A 19,600-nucleotide genomic window follows, 5' to 3' on the forward strand; every position below is an offset into this window, starting at 1 on the left:
AAAGAGTTAAAAGTTTCTACTAATTATTGTTTCTGGCTGTGATTTGCTTTAAGAATAATGCCTGGACAAAATAAAACATTCCCTATAACTTGTGCCTGCCTCTACAAACTTGTGTCTTATGTTTATAACTTTTACCCTCTAGGCATTCTTGATTTTGCCTTTCCCAAATTCAGAAAAATAAAACTATATGGACGATAGAGTTGATTTACAGATGGAATGGAAAAACTCTATCTCTGGATCTCCTGGATGACATTTTTGACTCTTGGCCAAAAAGGGGTCAGTTTTATGATCTGTGAGTTAAAGAATGAAACTCCCTTAGAAATCAGTTCTACCCCCAAGGTCAGCTTCTTTAGTGATGGTGTGCAACTGGCCCAACCAGTTAAGTTAGCTGGCAGAGTCATAAACATCTATTCTGGGAGCCTCGGTTTTGAGTTCCAGCCGAGGCTAAGAAAGCCCTCGTAGATCGTGGTGGTTCAGCCAGGACACTGGACGTGCTGTGTGTGTGAACGTGTCCCCTGGGAAGCTTGAGCCTGGTAGAGGCCACTTCTCCGACCTGTCATTCTTGCCTGAACTTCTTGCTGTGCTCTCTCCTTCACCTGTAAATCAAAGCATTACCTGACTTGACTCTTTGGGGTCTCATGAGTCCTTTCAAATGTCCCAACTTGGGAAATTTTTTCAATTAAGATGTCTTTTGATGACTAACCTATCATTGAATTTCCTGGAAAGACCACTAGGTACCACAAAATTTTATTTTAAAAATAGGTAAAAATAATCAGGTTTACTTGGCATTCTCCAAATTTTCATTAATTTAGAAAAACTGTACAAACTCTTTTGATTATGAAACTTGAAAGGGGGGAGGACCTGATAAATCAAAATGAAAATTTACCTTCCCAGGTTAATTATGTCTAAATAAAATGTATTAATATAAGTACATATCAATAATTGTATACTTTTCAGGTTAAAAGAAACATATCTGTTATTAAATAAAGGACTGGTAAAGTAAGTTTTAAAAGACTTTTTTCCCTGGGTTTTAGACTTAAATGCCTTGTCAATTGGAAACAATTATAATACATTTATGGGATAAATTAAAGGCCCTGGAGACAAGTTATTGTCATCATTGCTTCTTCTTCACTTATCACACTACCCATAGCTGTAGCACCTTGAACCTAACAATTCTCCTTCCACACATGAGGAAGAAAAATCCCTTGCCTATTATTTTTTGTTTTGTTGGCCGTGCCACACGGCTTGTGGGGTCTTAGTTCCCCAACCACGGATTGAACCCAGGCCCTCGGCAGTAAGAGCACAGACTGCTAACGTCTGGACCACCAGGGAATTCCCAAGAAAAATCCCTTGATTGTTTAACATGTATTAGGAAATTGCTTGTGCCCTATCTGGACCTTTGGGCTAATCTCAGCTGATCTGAATTGGCCAGATGCTTATCTCCAGAACTGCCTGGAGCATGAGAGTGACCCTTGGAAACACTATGAGATACATGAAATAAAGGTTCTGTAACCATAGATCTGTGAGTTATTTTGAGACAGAGGTACCAGTCTGTCAACAACGTTCAGTAGTAATAACTGGATTTAACTTGCACCTGACGGGCAGAGTTGCCAGTTCAGACTGGTCACGTGGCTGGAATGTGCCTGGGCCACCAACCAGCTTACCTGGAGCAGGCTTTAGGTTTCTTGGCACCAAGGTGCTTCACACACATGGCAGTGGACGTTCAAAACCTTGAAGACAAAGTGTATCCTGGGCAACCCAGTGGTGGAAGGGTAAGGAAACCTGCACCTGAGATCTCCAGGGCCCTCCCAGTGCATATTCTTCTCCTGCTATTATAATATATAATATATATAGCTATAATATTGCTATATTATATTTGTTGCCTGTAACATGAGCATAAATTGAGTCCTGTGAATCCTTTCAGTAATTAAACAGTCAAACATAATAATGCACCTTTTGGTAACCCTAATTTAATTTTGTTCATTTATAGTTCATACTTAAACACAAAAACTAGAGGTTGTCAAGCAAGTTATGCGCCCGGATTCAAATTCACTCTTGGCATATGGGCCTCTTCCAAAAGAGAATTCACTTCAGATAACAATTACCTGGGCCAGCCTGCCAGTTAGCATGAAATAAAAGAGCAAATATTGATCCAATCACTATTTTCTACTATGCTTTGATCATTCTTTGCTTATTTTTAAGGTAGATTAAGACTTTTTCTGCCAGACTATTATTAAAGAACTTTGAAGAATTTTGCCTTTTACTCAAAAACTTCATTATCTTTATCCTTAATCTTTACAAAAATGTAGAGAAAGCCAAGGAATTCTAAAACTGAAAATTGTCAAAGTTCTCAGAGACTGGAATTTCCACATCTCAAGGTACCCCCATTAGTCTTAATGACATGGGCTATAACTCCCTTTATGAGTTAATAACAGCCCACTCTGCATTTAGAAGTTTCACTCTAATCCTAGTCTTTGCCTTACTGCAAACTGATATTAGTAATCTTATCATTAAACAGGTATGAGTGGCTTTTCCAAATTAATCACAGAAGCAATCTCTGAATGACCTGAAATCTGAAGATTGAGTCTTCTGGAAAAGAAAATAAAGGGAGATTTGCCTTGGCTCCAACAAATAGGACCTTATCAGGTACTGCTAATAATTAACACAGTAATGAAACTCTAGGGTAATGATCCTTGGATTCATATTTTCAATTAAAAGCAATACATCATTTTCTCTAAATCATCGGACTTCCATTTCATTGGTAGACCTCAAGCTGAGAGTTCTTTGAAATCTCCCAGAAGTAGACGGTCCCCCAAAATAACAGTTGACTCAAAACCCTCAGCTGAAACTAATTACACAAAGTAGACAGTTTCTGCTCAAATCTCTGGAACAGTATTCATTTTCAGAGAACTCAACACCCTTTTTCTTTGGGTTTGTTTTCTACATTGACGCTGCCTGGTAAATGACTAAAGGGTTCTCAGTACGGTTTTCTACAATTTCATTTTCTTCCTTCTAAACCCCTAGGGTCTTTTTGTGCCATTTAAAGAGAGACAAAACATTCTCATGCATTTTCCTCAGACCATAGTCACTGCTATGAGTCTAATTGGTGGATCAATACCCACTTGACCCTGCTGAAAAAAATTAATAGGTGTTTTTAAAAACATTTTCAAAACAGACTTCCTTATGCAGATTTCTTCTGGTCCTAAAAGTTCTCTCACATCATAAATCCCAACCTTCAACCTTGTAAAAATTGGACTATACACATCAACAGAATGATTCTTGTAAGATCATTAAACCCTGCCAACCAAACCTAGTTTACTGAGAAGCAGGAACCACCCTCACTGCAATAGTCAGTTTGCTCTCTTCAGAGTCACTGTATCCTGCTTTGAAGGAATTGTTTAACTTAACATATTGTTTAAGTATCAATATATAAAGAGTATCAGTATCAGTATCAATATATAAAGAGTAACTCCAGCCATTTCTCAAAAGAAAAGCAATCCAATATGTAAATTCACATCAATTTAGTCAGCATGTGTGATAAATTAAAAATTAATTTTAGGAATAAGTGAGGGTTCTAGCTCCACTAAGATGAAGTAAGCATATTCTACCCTGACTCTCCCACTGAATACAGCTATAAAACATGAAATAGGATGGGAGGAAGTTAGTTCAGGACTCTGAAAAGTAAATAGTAGCAGGTGGATTAGGAAAGAAGAACAAAACTCAAGTGTCACTGGGCTCTCTCAGTATCACCCTGCCAACCAGTTAGTGGGCACCAGAGTGCAGACAGAACTTCAGGAGAAGACCTCTAGTTCTGACGTGAGAGAGAAACTCATAGTACTTAGAGAATCTGAAAATCCCCTACTTTCCCCTACTTTTTTGCCTCTTTTTCTTTCCCCTCTATTAACTTGTGACCTAGTTCCCAAGAAATTCCATGATAGGCGTTGTAGCATTCTCAGGTAATACAGGCCAGCAGGATCCAAAACTATGCAGAAGGGAAAGCTTCCTCTTTTTTCAGGGGAGCTGCAGTTCCAAGAGAGTGGATCCAACCTCTCTTGCCTTTATACTGTCTCTATAGTCTCTTGTCACATGGCCCTAGATTCAGGTGCAGTTGTGGAAGCACACAATAGAGCAGCGGGGTAACCAAAGCTTTCTAGATAGAAGACCAAAAAGAGAACATTAAGGAACTAGAATGTAACCAAGAGATTGCAGTGAGGGAAGAATTTGGGAAAGTGACGCCATAAAGTTGTTTATGAACTACCCTGGGCTCACCCTTAAACCGTGTATGCTTGGATCAGATACTATTCGTTATATCAAATATTTTGAGAAATGAACTATATAGATACACCACTGCCTAAGTCCCAGATGTGCCATCAGGTGGTATACATGCAAGATAAATCCAAAGATCACTGCAAAATCTGAGAAATGAACCATAGTTCACAGAGGCAGGGGAACCTTGTGGCCTAAACCTAACCAGGTCGACTGCCTTCTAAAACAAAAATATCAACATTTTACAGGATATAAATAGGACCCAATGTCTTAAGACCTCATTTTCAAAAACTCTTCAATATAATCTAAATTTACATTGCAAGTGAATAACAAGGAAAATATAAATTTATGTAGGGTAAAACCAAAAGATGTCAATGCCAAGATGTCATAGAGATTGTAATTATCTGGCAAAAATGTTGAAGCAGCTATTACAAGAGTGCCTTACCAAAAATCAAGAACAGTCTTGAAGCCAGTGAAAGAATAGAGAGTCTCAACAAAGAAATATTTTTTTAAAAGAATGATCAAATAGTAATTTTAGAAATGAAAAACATAACGTAAAAAACTCATTGAAGTGGAGCAACAAGAACTTTCATGCATCGGTGGTGGGAACGCCACTTTGGAAGACAGGTTGGCAGTTTCTTACAAAACTAAACAATTATTCTTACAGCATGATCCAGCAATCGTGCTCCTTAGAGTTTAACCAAAGGAGTTGAAATTTTATGTCCACACAATAACCTGCACACAAATGTATATAGCAGCTTTATTCATAATTGCCAAAACTTGGGCTCAACCAAGATGTCCTTCAGTAGGTGAATGGAAAAAGAAACTGTGGGGACTTCCCTGGTGGTGCAGTGGTTAAGAATCTGCCTGCCAATGCAGGGGACATGGGTTCGAACCCTGGTCCGGGAAGATCCCACATGCCACGGAGCAACTAAGACCGTGGGCCACAACTACTGAGCCTCCGCTCTAGAGCCCGTGAGACACAACTACTGAAGCCCACATGCCACAACTACTGAAGCCCGCGCGCCTAGGGCCTGTGCTCCGCAACAAGAGAAGCCACTGCAATGAGAAGCCCGCACACCACAACAAAGAGTAGCCCCCGCTCGCCGCAACTAGAGAAAGCCCGTGGGCGGTAACAAAGACCCAACGCAGCCAAAAATAAATATAAATAAATAAATTTATTAAAAGAAAAAAAAGAAGCTGTGGTCCATCCAGACAATGGAATATAATTCACTGATAAAAAGAAATGTGGTATCAAGCCATGAACAGACATGAAGGGTGGGGGAGACGTGGAGCAACCTTATATGCATATTACTAAGTGAAAGAAGCCAATCTGAAAAGCTATGATTCCAACTATATGACACTCTGGAAAAGACAAAACTTCAGACACAGTAAAAAGATCCGTGGAAGCCAGGGATTAGGAAGGAAGGAGGGGTGAGTAAGCAGACCACAGTGGATTTTTAGGGCAGGGAAACTATTCTGTATGATACTGTAATGGTGGACACATGATATTATACATTTTTCAAAACTCATAGAATGTATAACACCAAGAGTCAACCCTGATGTAAACCATGGACTTTGCTGTAAAGCATGGACTTTGGTGGCTAGTGATGTGTCAGTATAGGTTCATCAGTTGTAACAAGTGTACCACTCTGGTGGGTACGTTGATAGTGGGAGAAGCATATGGAGGAGCAAAGAGTACATGCGAACTCTTGTAGTTTCTGCTCGATTTCGCTGTGAACCTAAAACTTCTCTAAAAAATAAACTCGGGCTCCCTGGTGGTGCAGTGGTTGAGAGTCCGCCTGCTGATGCAGGGGACACGGGTTCGTGCCCCGGTCTGGGAGGATCCCACATGCCGTGGAACGGCTGGGCCCATGAGCCATAGCCGCTGAGCCTGTGTGTCCGGAGCCTGTGCTCCGCAACGGGAGAGGCCACAGCAGTGAGAGGCCCGCGTACCGCAAAAAAAAAAAAATAAATAAAGTTGATTTAAGAAAAAAAAGGAACGCAGTGGATGAGTTCAGTATCAGAATGGAGGAGAGAAGAAAGAAGACAGAGGAAAGATGAAGTGAACTTGAATATAATCCAATCTCAAAACAGAGAAATTTGAGCTTCCCTGGTGGCGCAGTGGTTGGGAGTCCACCTGCCAATGCGGGGGACGCGGGTTCGTGCCCCGGTCCCGGGGAGATCCCACATGCCGTGGAGCGGGCCGCTGAGCCTGTGCTCCGCAACAGGAGGGGCCGCAGCGGTGAGAGGCCCGCGTACAGCAAAAAAAAAAAAAAAAAAAAAACAGAAATTTTTAAAGATTTTTAAAAAATGAATAGAGGAAAATAGGAGAGTAGGGAACTCCAGAGCTCTGTCCCTTTACAAAAACCTGATGAGCTGGCAAAAGCTGTCAGCATCATTTTTTTGCAGAACTCTGGAGTCTAGTCAAAAACCTACAACCAGGGGAAAGCTTGATGAAGAGAGAAGCTGTTGCTTTGCAGTAAGAGACAGCTGTGGTGATTTAAATTGCCTACGTCCCACATGCTATACCCCTATTTGGTGCCAGCCACCAGGACTGCACCCACATTCCTGGTGCAGGAGGCTAGTGCCAGAGGGAGCAATGCAGAATTTCTCGAAGAATTCTCTAAGAATTGTGGTTGTAAGTTCCAGCCCATCCGGTGGCTGTCTGAAGGGCTTGACTTTATTTTGCCTGACTCAAGCATTTCTAGGGCTAAGGTGACAGCCTAGGAGGCTTTTGCTGTATGCATTTAAAGGCAGAAATATTGGCTGTGGCAGCCTCGGGCTAGGGATAACAGTTGGGACAAGCAACAAACAGACTGAAAACCCTGGGAAACAGCAGGCAGGGAAAAGAGATATGTGGGGGTAAAGGGGCCTTTAAAGGCTCCCATGTATACCAGGGAATCAGGTATACATAGTGTCAGGGGTGGGTACATGCTCAAAGAAGGCCTGAGAAGACTCCAAGCTTTTACCTCTGAGTGGCCTTCAGGCTCTGTGCAAGCTGTGAGTGAAGGCTAAGGCAGAATTGTAAGCAGCGTGGCTGAGCATTGAAGGAGTGCTCCAACATAGAACCAATCTGCCAAGACTGGGCGAGTATTTTCTTCTCTTCTTTCCTTTTCTTTTTCCATTGAAAGAAACTCCGTCAAAATACCAGGTGACCCCCAAGTTAATGGAACACAGACTTCACATCACAAACAATACAGACTTAACCAAAATAGTTTGGAGAAGTCACAAAACAAGCAAACAGCAACAGCCTACAACAAACAGCAAAAACAAACCCTGAAGAGAGGGGAAATCTGATTTCCAGGGTTGTCACGTTTAATATTAAAAATCTCCACGTTTAAACAACAGAAAATTACAACACATGCAAATAAACCGGGAAGTATGGCTCATTCACAGGGGGAAGGAAAGAAACTAATAGACACTGTCCATGAGGACACCTAGACATTTAGACTTACTAGACGGAAACATTAAATCAACTCTCTTAAATATGCTCAAAGAGCTAAAGGAAGTCATGGAGAAAGAACAAAGGAACCAGGAGAATATGTCTCACCAAATACAGAATATTAGTAGAAATTATAGAAATGAAACAAATAGAAATTCTGGAGATAAAAGTACAGATAGATCAATTGACATCCAGTTTAAGAAGTGAAAAGAGAAAAGAAGGAAAGAAATGATCCAAACCTAACAGACCTATGAGACACCATCAAGTATACTGACATATACATACCCGGAGTCCCAGAAGGAGAAGAGAGGAAGAAACAAAAAGACTATTTGAAGAAATAATGGCCCAAAGTGTCCCAGATTAGATGAAAATCATAAATCTAAATATCCAAGAATCTCAATGAACTCCAAGAAGCATAAACCAAGAGAGATTCGCAGGAAAACACATAGTCAAATTGTCAAATCCCAAAGACAAAGGGAGAATCTAGAAAGCAGCAAGAGGGAAGTGATTAATCACATACAAGAGATACTGTGTGTAATTAATAGCCCATTTTTCTTTGGAAACTGGAAGCCAGAAGACAGTGGGATGACATATATAAAGGACTGAAAGAAAAGAACCGTCCATCAATAATTGCATATCCGGGAAAACAAAAACAGAAAGAGCTCATTACTAGTAGACCCGTGCTACAAGAAATCCTAAAGGGAGTCCTCCAGGCTGAAATAAAAGGATAATTGAAGCCATATGAAGAGATAAGGAACACAACAGTAAATGTAGCTACATAGATAAATATAAAAACCAGTAATATTGTATGTCTGGTTTATAACTCCTTTTTTTCCCTACATGATTAAAAGATAAATAAAGCAATAATTATATATTTATGTTAATTGACCCACAATGTATAAACATGTAATTGGTAAAAATAACAACATAAAGGGGGGAGATGGAGTTTTAAAGGATCAGAGTTTTTATGTATTGGGTTGGCCAAAAAGTTAATTTGGGGTTTTCCATAAGATGTTATGGAAAACCCCGAATGATCTTTTTGGCAAACCCAATACTACTGAAAGTATCTTGGTTCTAATTCAAACCTGATTCTTACAAAGTTAAAATGCTAATTGTAACCCCAGGGTTACCCTAGTATTACGGACTGTATTGTGTCTCCCCAAAATTCATATGTTGAAGCCCTAGCTCCCAATGTGGATGGTATTTGAAGATGGGGCCTTTGGGAGGTAATTAGATGAGGTCATGAGGGTGAGGTCTTCATGATGAGATTTATACCCTTATAAGAAGAGACCAGAGTGTGCTTGTTCTCTCTCTCTCTTTTCCCCACCATGTGAAGACAGAAATAGAAGTAGGCCTTCTGCAAGCTAGGAAGAGAGCTCTCATCAGAAACTCATTGCCAGTATCTTGACCTTGACCTTGGACTTTTCAGTCTCCATAACTGTGAAAAATAAATGGCCGTTGCTGAAGCCACACAGTCTATGATATTTTGTTATAGCAGCCAAGCTGACTAAAACATCCAGGAAATAACCTTTTTTTAAGTATACAGAAAAGGAAACAAGATGGGAGTCAGAATAGTAAACTAGAAAAAAAAAATCACTCATAGAACGAGGCAGTAGTGAGGGATAAAAAGAAAATTGAGGAATAAAAAGAAAATAAGACATAGAGAAAACAAATAGCAAAATTGCAGAAGTATATCCTTTCTTATCGATAATTGAACTGTAAATGGATTGAACCCTCCAATTAAAAAGAAGAGATTGGAAGAATCAATTTTTAAAAATGATCCAAATATATGTTGTCTAAAAGAGACTTACTTTAAATCCACGGACATAAATAGATTGAAAGTAAAAGGATGAAAAATAAATTCCATGCAATAAAAAAATGCCAAAAGAGACCTGGGATGGATATACTAATATCAGACAACATGGACTTGAAGTCAATAATCGTGATGAGACAAAGAAGGACATTACATGTTGACAAAAGGGTCAATATATCAAGATATGCCAATTATAAACATATATGCCTCTAACAAAAGAACCACAAAATATATGAAGCAAAAAACTGACATAATTGAAAGGAGAAATAGTTTTACAGTAACAGTTAGAAACTTCAGTACCCCACTCTAAAGAATAGATAAAACAACAAGCCAGAAGATCAGTTGAAAAATAGAGGACTTGAATGATGCTATGAACCAACTGTATCTAAAAGACATCTAGAGAAGACCCTACCCAAAACAGCAGATTGCATATTTTTCTCAAGCACATGTGGAATATTCTCCATGATAGATAGTATGTCAGACAACAAAAACAAATCAAGTCTCAATAAATACTAAATGATCGAAGCCATAAAAATCAATCCTATTTCTATGTATTAGCAATGTAGAGTTGGAAACAGGATTTCTAAAATGCCATTTAGAATGGCTCTAAAAAACTAAATATTTATACCTATACTTAGGTATAAATCTAACAAAACAAATATAGGATGTGTATGGCTGAAAACCTCAAGATGCTGAAGAGCTAAATAAATGGAGAGAAATACTGTGTTCATGGATTCAAAGACTCAAAGGAGTAAAGATAAGAAATTGATCTACAGATTTAACTCAATTCAAAAAATTCTGGCAGGACTTGTGAAGACACAGACAAGCTGATTCTAACATTTATATAGAAAGTTAATAAATAAGAATAGCTAAGATACTTTTGGAAAAGAAGAATAAAGTTGGAGAAATTATACCATTTGATTTTTTAAGTCCTTTTATAAAGTTAGAATAATTTAAACAGTGTGGTATCAGTAAAGGAAGAGACACATAAATCAATGAAACCAAGTAGAAAGTCCAAAAGTAGATTTACCCAAATATGACCTTTGATTTTTAACAGTAGTGCAAAAGAAATTCAGTGAAGAAAGCATAATTTTTTTCAACTAATGGAACTGGAACAATAGGATACCCTTACGTAAAACAAAACAAAACACCTCTACCTAAATATGCTAGATTATACAAAAATTTACTCAGAATGGATTATTGATCTAAATGGAAAAATGAAACTATATAAAACTTTTAGAAAAAAAATAGAATAAAACTTCTGTGACCTAGGGTTAGACAAAAAAGTTCTTTCACATGAAACTCTAAAACAATACAAAAAAATTGAACGTTATCAAAATTAAAATCTTTTGCTGCATGAAAGACACAGTCAAGAGAATGAAAAGACAAACTACATACTGAGAAAAAAATATTTGTAAACCATGTATTCAGTAGAGAACATGTATCAAGGATTTACCAAGAAATCTCAAAACTCAACACTATGAAGACAACCCCACTAAAAAATGGGCACTGAACCCCCATGTTTGAATAGGCACTTCACCACGAGGAGATATAGATGGCAAATAAGTATGTGAAAAAGTGTTCAACATCATTATCCACAATGCAAATTAAAATTAACAATGAGATACCATGACAAACCTATCGGAATGACTAAAATTATAAAATACCGACAATGCTAAGTGCTGTCAAAGATGCGGAAAAATAGCAATTCACGCACATTGCTAACGGGGATGCAAAATGATATAATCATTCTGAAAAGCAGTTTGGCAGCTTCCTACAAAGTTAAACACACCACATGACCCAGCAATCCCACTCCTGGGTATTTAGCCAAGAGAAATGAAAACTAATATTCATGCAAAAACCTGTACACAAATATTTATAGCAGCGGTATTCACAGTCATCAAAAACTGGAAACAAACCAATGTCCTTCAAATAGAGAAACAAACTGTGGCACATATATATAATGTATATAGACATTACTACTCAGCAATTAAAAACAAGTAAGCTATTGATACAAACAACAACCTGGATGAATCTCAAAGGTGTTACGCTGAGTGAAAGAAACCAATCTCTAAAGGTCACATACTATATGATTCAATTCACATGATATTCTCAAAAGATAAAACTATAGCAACGGAAAACAGATAATGATTTTTATGAGTTGCTGGTGGGGGAGCTTTTGATTACAGACAAATAGCATGAAGGAGTTCTTCGGGTTATAGAATTTTTCAATATCCCAATTGTGATGGCAGTTACGCAGATCTGTACATGTGCTAAAATTCATAGAGCTAAACACCAAAAAAGTCAAAAAAAGGAAAATAAACATATATAGCCAACATCTTAGCACACAAAGGTGCACAATAAGTGTTTGTTGGATCGAATTACAAACAATGTTGAAGATCACTACTGCCCATATTTCACCCTGCCCCAACATAGTTGAAATTATTGTGTCCACTGGCTGATTATGTGTGTGTAAGCAAGAATGAGGTTGTCCTGGAGAGAAGACAAGTCAGTTAGAGACAAACTTCAGGATACTTTCACCATCATGGACACAGTTATCTTTAAGGTCACCAGGTCCAAAACTCTCATACACAACACAATCCTTTGGAGGAAGACTATAATAAACATGTGTTAATTGTTTCACTAACTGCTACTCCTTTCCTTTTTCTTAACATCTCCAGAATCTCCCCAGGTGGGATTAAGCCCAACCCCAAATTTAAAAATGGCTTCTAATTACATTAAAGCAATCAGTCTTTTTATTTTCTTTGATTGACTTAGTGATTGGCTCCAGGAACTAAGAAAGGCAATTGAGGCCAACTGGACACTATTTCTGGATTACTGTGTGAGCTATGACGTAAAATCCCTTTTTTTGTTGGGTTTGAGCCTGGAACCATGTCACTCTAAGGACTGGTTACCATCTTTCAGTGATAAAGAGAAAATCCACTGAGAGAGCAAGGAGGCAGAGAAATGAACTGAGGGTGAAAAACTGGTTCCCGGCCATAACATTTTCCCCTCCAGTCCAGTTTCCCACTTAACTAGGTGATAAAAATACCAGACCCCTTCCCAGTCCTGCTAGCCCAAATCTCTAGGGAAGTCCTGGAAAACTTAGTCACACCTGGAGCTAGCTCTAAGGTTGGAGTTTTCAGGAATATAGACCAATAAATTTCTTTTATTATTTCAGAGAATTTGTGATAGGTCTGTTACTTACCAACCAAAGCATCCTAGCTGACAGAAGCCAGCTAGATTTGTTTCCTTTTATTTTTAAAATCATTTCTTTGCAGAGAACTAAGCATAAGATCAAAATGGGATATTATTTACATGCCTCTGATAAGTTCAAAGGACAACCTCAATTAGGATTTCCAGAACAACCTGAAAAAAAAAACAGGTTGAGAAATCTCTCTTCCCTCCCACTGCTCCTCCCTCTGGCTCTCCTTTCTTTGATTAAATAGGCATTAGGACACCTTTTCAAAAAGGCTTTTCTGTGGTGTTCAGAAGCATTTCTAGAAATTGAAACCTCAGACTTTCCAAGATGTACCTCAGTGCTGCATATCACCGCATACCTCTAAGTGATGGAAACAGCATTCCTATCATCGGTCTTGGTACCTACTCAGAACCTAGATTGGTAAGCTTATCTCTCTCTGTTTTTTTTTTTTTTAATTAACACTTTCCTAAAGGATAATCTGTAATTCATTTTGAATGGATTTCATTGATTTAATTATTGTAATAATGAATGCAACCTTGAAGGACTGCTGTTTGGCTGAATAAGTACTGAGCCAATGGTTAAACTAAATCAGTTTATGATTTTAAAGTATCTTGGCTTAAAGAATGGGACCTTTCTGCTTCCTTGACAAAAATTCAGGCTGAATTCTGGTTATAAGGTTGAACTGAAGTACGTAAAATTTCTGAGTTTATGATTTTTTTAAGTTCATATTTGAGAATTTTTAGTTCAGTCCAACAAAACGTTTAGTGAAAACCTACCATGTATGAAGCACTAGGCTATAGAAGCTTCAAATATGAAGAGAATAGTGTCTCTGCTGTCTAGGGATTAAAAATCTAATAGAGGAGACAGACTCTAATAACTAATTAATCATAGAACAATGAAGAGTAAATGCTGTCTGAGAATTTTAAACAGTATCTCTCTGAAAACACAGGAAAGGGAATAGTTAGATTTGACCATGAGGACTGAAGTGGGTTTCCATTAAAACACAGAAAAGCTTCTACTTGTAAGAAAAATATCTTTCTGCTTTCCACATTGCAATTCCACATTTAATGCTAATTACCAGAATAAACAGTGGTTATATCTAGAAATGCTACTGAAATTTGAATGATCATGTGTGAATGAACTCTGTTAAACTAAGTATAAGTTAACTAGGCAGAGAAGCAGAGCTGAGGCAGGACATTGTAGGCAGAAAGAGAAGCACAGAGGCACAAGGATATGAATCTGATTATGTCATGCCTCTGCCTGACACGGTTAAGTGTTAAAAAAATTTTAGCTATTATTATTGTATGCATTTACATCTCCATATCCTCTGATGCACACATATATATATATATAAATATATATATACAAGTACATATATATACACACACATACATACATATATATATATATATATATATATATCCTTTCATTCACTTGACAAGGATTACCTGAACACCCAGCACGCATACTATACTGGGAATATAAAGCTGAACAAGACATGGTCTCTTTCCTGATGGATTTTACATCTTACAGGGAAGATTGCACAGAAAATTTTAGCTATTATTATTGTAGTACTCTTTGTAGTACTTTATAGTACATGCATTTGCTAATTTAATCCTCACAACATTATGAGAGAGATACCATTTTACAGATGAGAAAACTGAAGCATGGCAAGATAAAGTAAAATGTCCCAAACTTATAATGGTGAGAAAGAGAACTGGAATTTAAACCAATGCAGTTTTGGCCCAGGTCCTATCCTCTGAGTCCCTATACTATATTACCTGTTATAAATGTATGTTATGTCAATGCAGCTGCATATTTCTATGACTTTCTATATATATTTCTATATATGAAAGTATCTAGGAATATATATCCCGAAAGTACCTAGGATGGATGGATAGATAGATAGATAGATAGAATGATACATCTAGGATATGAATCTAATTATGTCATGCCTCTACTCATTTCAATGACTATCAATTATATGGCTCCTTGCTTGCACATCTATCATTCTATCTATCTCTCTGTCTCTCTATCTGTCTCCTGGAACTCAGTGGGGCTCAAAGTGCTGCATCTACCAATAAATATTATTAAGTGCCTGCTATGTGTCTAGTAATATTAAATGCTACAGGATGGAGACATTCCAAAGCATTCATGTGTCATTTCCCAAAAAGAGTTGTAACTCACTTCAGAAGATAAGACATTACTGCAGTTAGAGAATATGGCATTCGAGGAATATTATTAGAAATGAAGATTGTGCATGCACAAACCACATTTGTGATCAGAAATACAGAACTAAAGGTATGTCTCACAAAATTGGAAACTCTAATGTGAAGAAAAATGCCCACCATGGAAGATTTGGGGGAGGGGTATAGGCAGAGCTAGGTTGAAGGGGAGACGGGGAGTGGGGAGGGTGGAGTATCTCCTAGCTGGAACACTCAGCAGTTTCTGTTCAAAGCCATACAACTGACAACTCCCTCACCATCTACCCAGGGCTGATGAGACAGACACTAGGAGTACCCATGCCCAAGTCGGTCACCAGGAAATAAAAGTACCGAATTAGATTTAACGTCAGAATCTTAGTCCTAGAGATGAAATCTGATGCCAAAATTCAGTCTTCTCTCCTCAGCGTGCCTGAGGTGCTTTTCAAAACCTTTCATTCCACAAGAGATGGAAGGAGAATGACAGGCTGAGGTAACTCATTAACTGAAATGCTTCACATTTCATGTATATAATCAAGTCAGTCAATATTTGTCCTGGGATCCTGTTCCATTTTGATACAGAAGTTAGCAGGCGCCAGGGGAAGATTTAGGCTTGTCTTCAGGGGGAGTCGGGGTAGGAGCAGAGATGAAAGGCTGAGATAAGGAAGACTAACAATAACCTCTCCTCCAGCATCTGCCCATTTGAGACTCCACTGTCACACACGTGACGATAGGAACTGTAGAACAGCAGCCCGGAGGAACATTATTGTGCAGCTGTGTGAGGCCAACCAGCCTAGCTTCTCCTGACTTACAAAGATTTTTTTTCTCTTAATATGCCCAACTTTCTTATTAAGGTATTTCATGCCTGTGGAGTCAGGGAATTTGAGATGGAACCAGCATCTAGTAGCACCAGGCACTCTGTGCATTTCCTCACTTGACAATCACTAACTAATGAAAACTGAACTGTACAAATTATCTATGCACCATTTCCCTAGGACAGAGTCCCAGAATATTTTCATACAGGGATGAAATAGTCTATAATAGCCTCCCAGCAAGTCTCCCTTCTTCCTGTCTCTCTCCCTATATCGCTGTCTGAGAAAGTCCGATAGGCAAGAGTTTTGAATCTTGTTCGTTTTTCTGCTTTGATAGAAATTAATTTGGTTTTTATGTATATCAGCCCATGAGTTAATAACCAGTATTTATCAAAAACTTCAAGTAAAACTCAAGAATGTTACCAAGTGTGCAAATGACACAAATCTGAGACCAATGGTAAATATTTTGGAAAATGGGCAATAATTCAGTTCAATAAATATTTATTGTGTGCCTACCATGTATGAGGCATTTTTCTAGGTAACACAGGGATTGAAACAATGGACTAGAAACAAGGGATTTGAAATCCGTGAGTGACTGAAGGCAGAAAAAATAAATACACTTATAAATAAAATATAAAGAAAAGCTGAAGTGCTTGTCCAAAGATGAAAGTAACAGTGAACAAATCTAGTTATGGGGTAGATCATGAAACACCAAGCTATAGGGCAGGAGCAGCCTAGATTGGGGTTGTAACTGATCCAGTATCCCTTCCTGGGTGGCTCTGGTTAAGATTTCTATAGCTGTAAACAGTTTTCACACTCTGAAGAGTGAGCCAAAGGCTTTGTATGTGGGGCAAAGGAGAGGTGAAGTCCAATCTCTTGAGTACTAAGGAGGAGGCTGAAACATCAAGGGGCCACTGTGATGCAATTTTGTAGTAGGGAAGAGAGATTGGTGTCAATTCTGAATACATGGGCAAGTGAGAATTTATAACCAAGGTGCAGGGTTGGAATCTGTGGGTAGAAAATTACTAAGAGGAAACATCAGGAATACGGGGCCATTCTGGCTAAACTGACCTAACAGGATTCTTGCTGAAGACAGGGTGGGGTGACTAGACATCTCCTGGGGCATGGTGGAGGAGGAGGAACCTGTTTTGATATCAAGCGTGATCAGATATGGAGGGTGAGAGGTTGTGGTTAAACTGACTTAGCAGGATTCTTGCTAAGCTTGGACAGAGCAGAGATGAGTATGAAAGTCCATGTTGGAAAAGAGTTCAAAAGAACCTGATTAGAGTTTGGTCCATGAAAGAATCTTTGTCAGAGTTGAGGATGTTCCCACAATCTCTACCTAAAGGGACCAGGGACCAGGCAGGAACCGTAAATAAGTGGCCCTAGAGAGCCAAGTCTATTTCTCAGTTTTGTTCTGCTTTCCCATTTTGATAGTAGATATAAGTGCAAGAAATGCTTTCTTCTTCTTTGCTACAAAACAAAAACAAAAAAACACAAAAAACATGTGCAGGTAACACTTAGGAGACGATTGATGGTACAAAACACAATAAACAGAGTACCAGGGATTCCACTCACCATTCTAAATGAAGATGGTAATTTCTCCACTACAGCTAATTGTCATGCATAAACAAAAGTCCAGTGTGGCCTGATCTTCTCACATTTTTCAAGGAATATTGTAAAGTAATTAATAATTTTTAAGTAATGGCAACACTTATATTTTTGTAAAACGCTATATGAGCTAGTATTTTAAGAGTCAAAGAAAACAACTCAGCTGGTGTTTGTTTTTACTCTTAGTAGAGTGTGTATCCTGAGTTCTTTGCAGTACCTGTGACCCCTTCACACTCACACTCCTGCCACAGAAGCCTTGGCTCTTAGAAAGCAAATACCAAGAACTGACTTCTGCATTTTATATCATTCCTCTCCAGAGGCAATGAATGCTGCACATCAAGCTACAAAAAATGGTTTGCCGGGGAGGGGGGGGTTGGGGGGGTAGATGGTAACAAAAAAATACCAGGGAGAAAAAAGTAGGTTCATATTTCAAAGCTATTACCCTGCCAACGTTAAAATGAATTAAAATGAGAAGAGGCAAAATACATAGAGATCAAGTGAGATGGCTTCTCTAATAAATCAGGCAAAAAATAATAAGAACTTAAACTTGGTCGGTGGCTGTGAAGAAAATAATTTGGCTGGGGCCTAAAAAAGAAGTAACTTGGCTGAAGGATACAAATCATGGGGTAGACTCTACAAAGCTTGGCAACCAATTGGAACCAAACAAAGGAGAACAAATAGTAGGTCCAAGGCCACAAATGGATGTTTCATGCCCAGGTTACTACATTCTTTGGATCTAAAGTTTTGAACTTATTTGAGTCACTTACCTTTTATTTTTGATCTACTTCCTTATTTTTTTAACATTTAAAATTTTGAAATATATAGAAGGGTGAATACTTTTAAAGCTAACATCTGAGTAACCACCACACAGATCCAAAATTAGAATATACCAACCCCCAGAAACCCTCTGTGTCCCCTTCCCAATTCAAAACCATCTCTCCCTCAAGAGGTAATTTATCTTCTAACTTTCATGGCGATTATTTTCTTGCTTTTTTCTAAAGGTCATATAACTTTTTTCAGGTAGATTGCCTATCTCCTCTTCATTTAGTTGTTCTTGTGGGGTTTTTTCTTGTTGCTTCATTTGCAACATATTTCTCTGTGTTCTCATTTTGTCTGACTTTCTGTGTTCATGGTCTTCTTTCCACAGTCTGCAGGATCATAGTTCCTCTTGCTTCTGGTGTCTGCCCCCTGGTGGGTGAGGTTGGTCCAGGGGCTTGTGCAGGCTTCCTGTTGGGAGAGACTGGTGCCTGCCCTCTGGTGGGTGGAGCTGGGTCGTGTCCCTCTGATGGGCAGGGCCATGTCCATGTCAAGGGGTGTGTGAGCTCAGTACAACTTTAGGCAGCCTGTCTTCTGATGGGTGGGGCTGTGTTCCTATCTTGTTGGTTGTTTGGTGTGAGGCTTTCCAGCACTAGAGTGTGCAGGTTATTGAGTGGGGCCGGGTCTTAGTGCTGAAATGTGGACCTCTGGGAGAGCTCACTCCAATCAATATTCCCTGGGGCTTCCGCTACCAGTGTCCTTGCCCCCACAGTGAGCTATAGTCTACCTTCACCTCCCCAGGAGACCTGCCAAGACCCCTAGGTAGGTCTGGCCCAGGTCCCTATGGAAGTACTCCTGTGTGCTGGATCCCACTGCACGTGAGACCTTGTGTGCACCCTCCAAGAGTGGAGTCTCTGTTTCCCCCGCCCTGTGGAGCTCCTGCACTCAAGCCCCACTGGCCTTCAAGGCTAAATGCTCTGGGGGTCCTTCCTCTCAATGCCAGACCCTCAGACTGGCACAGAGGGCTATTTTTATGTGGGAACATCCCTGTGTAGCCTGCATGGGTTTAATATTTTTTGGTGTGAGGGCTCTTTTTAGTATAGATGTCTGCCACCTCTTTCCTCAGTGTGTGCTGGCTGTTATCCCTTTGATAGGAGGTGTGACTGATGTTGTGGTGACCAGAACCTGCACTGGATATTGAGCAGGGCCTCCCCTTTGCTCTCTGGTTGTCACTGCCCTGTCAGGGGTGGGATCTGCTACCTAGTCGTCGGAGTAGAGTCCCCCAGATCTGTTTCTGAGCTGTGTTTCTGATCTGTGGTGTGAGGTAGGTGGGACTGGAGCATTCCTCCTCTGGAGCTGTTCACCTATGGGTGTGCTCTGTTGTGTCACCTTCACCTGTTGTACAAGCTCTTAGATTACACTGTTGTTGGTACTGCTCTCGTCTCCACCTTAACCGTGGGAATGCCTGCAGTTGGCCCCAGTGTCCCTCAGACA

At 39.2% G+C, this 19,600-nt stretch overlaps 1 protein-coding gene across 4 annotated transcripts in view; it reads left to right on the forward strand.

Annotated features, from left to right (window-relative positions):
• AKR1D1 (aldo-keto reductase family 1 member D1) overlaps nt 1–19,600 on the forward strand; it is a 78,836-nt gene that overhangs the window by 31,755 nt on the left and 27,481 nt on the right. For all 4 annotated transcript variants that reach the window (XM_079932324.1, XM_079932326.1, XM_079932325.1 and 1 more), the window contains 2 exons: nt 2,519–2,646; nt 12,974–13,146. In XM_079932324.1, the coding sequence (XP_079788450.1) occupies nt 13,054–13,146 (93 nt within the window). In that variant the 5' untranslated portion in view covers nt 2,519–2,646; nt 12,974–13,053. The remainder of the gene's footprint in view (nt 1–2,518; nt 2,647–12,973; nt 13,147–19,600) is intronic.

This window comes from Stenella coeruleoalba (assembly GCF_951394435.1).
Source record: "Stenella coeruleoalba genome assembly, chromosome: 9".
NCBI classification, from domain to species: Eukaryota; Metazoa; Chordata; class Mammalia; order Artiodactyla; family Delphinidae; genus Stenella; species Stenella coeruleoalba.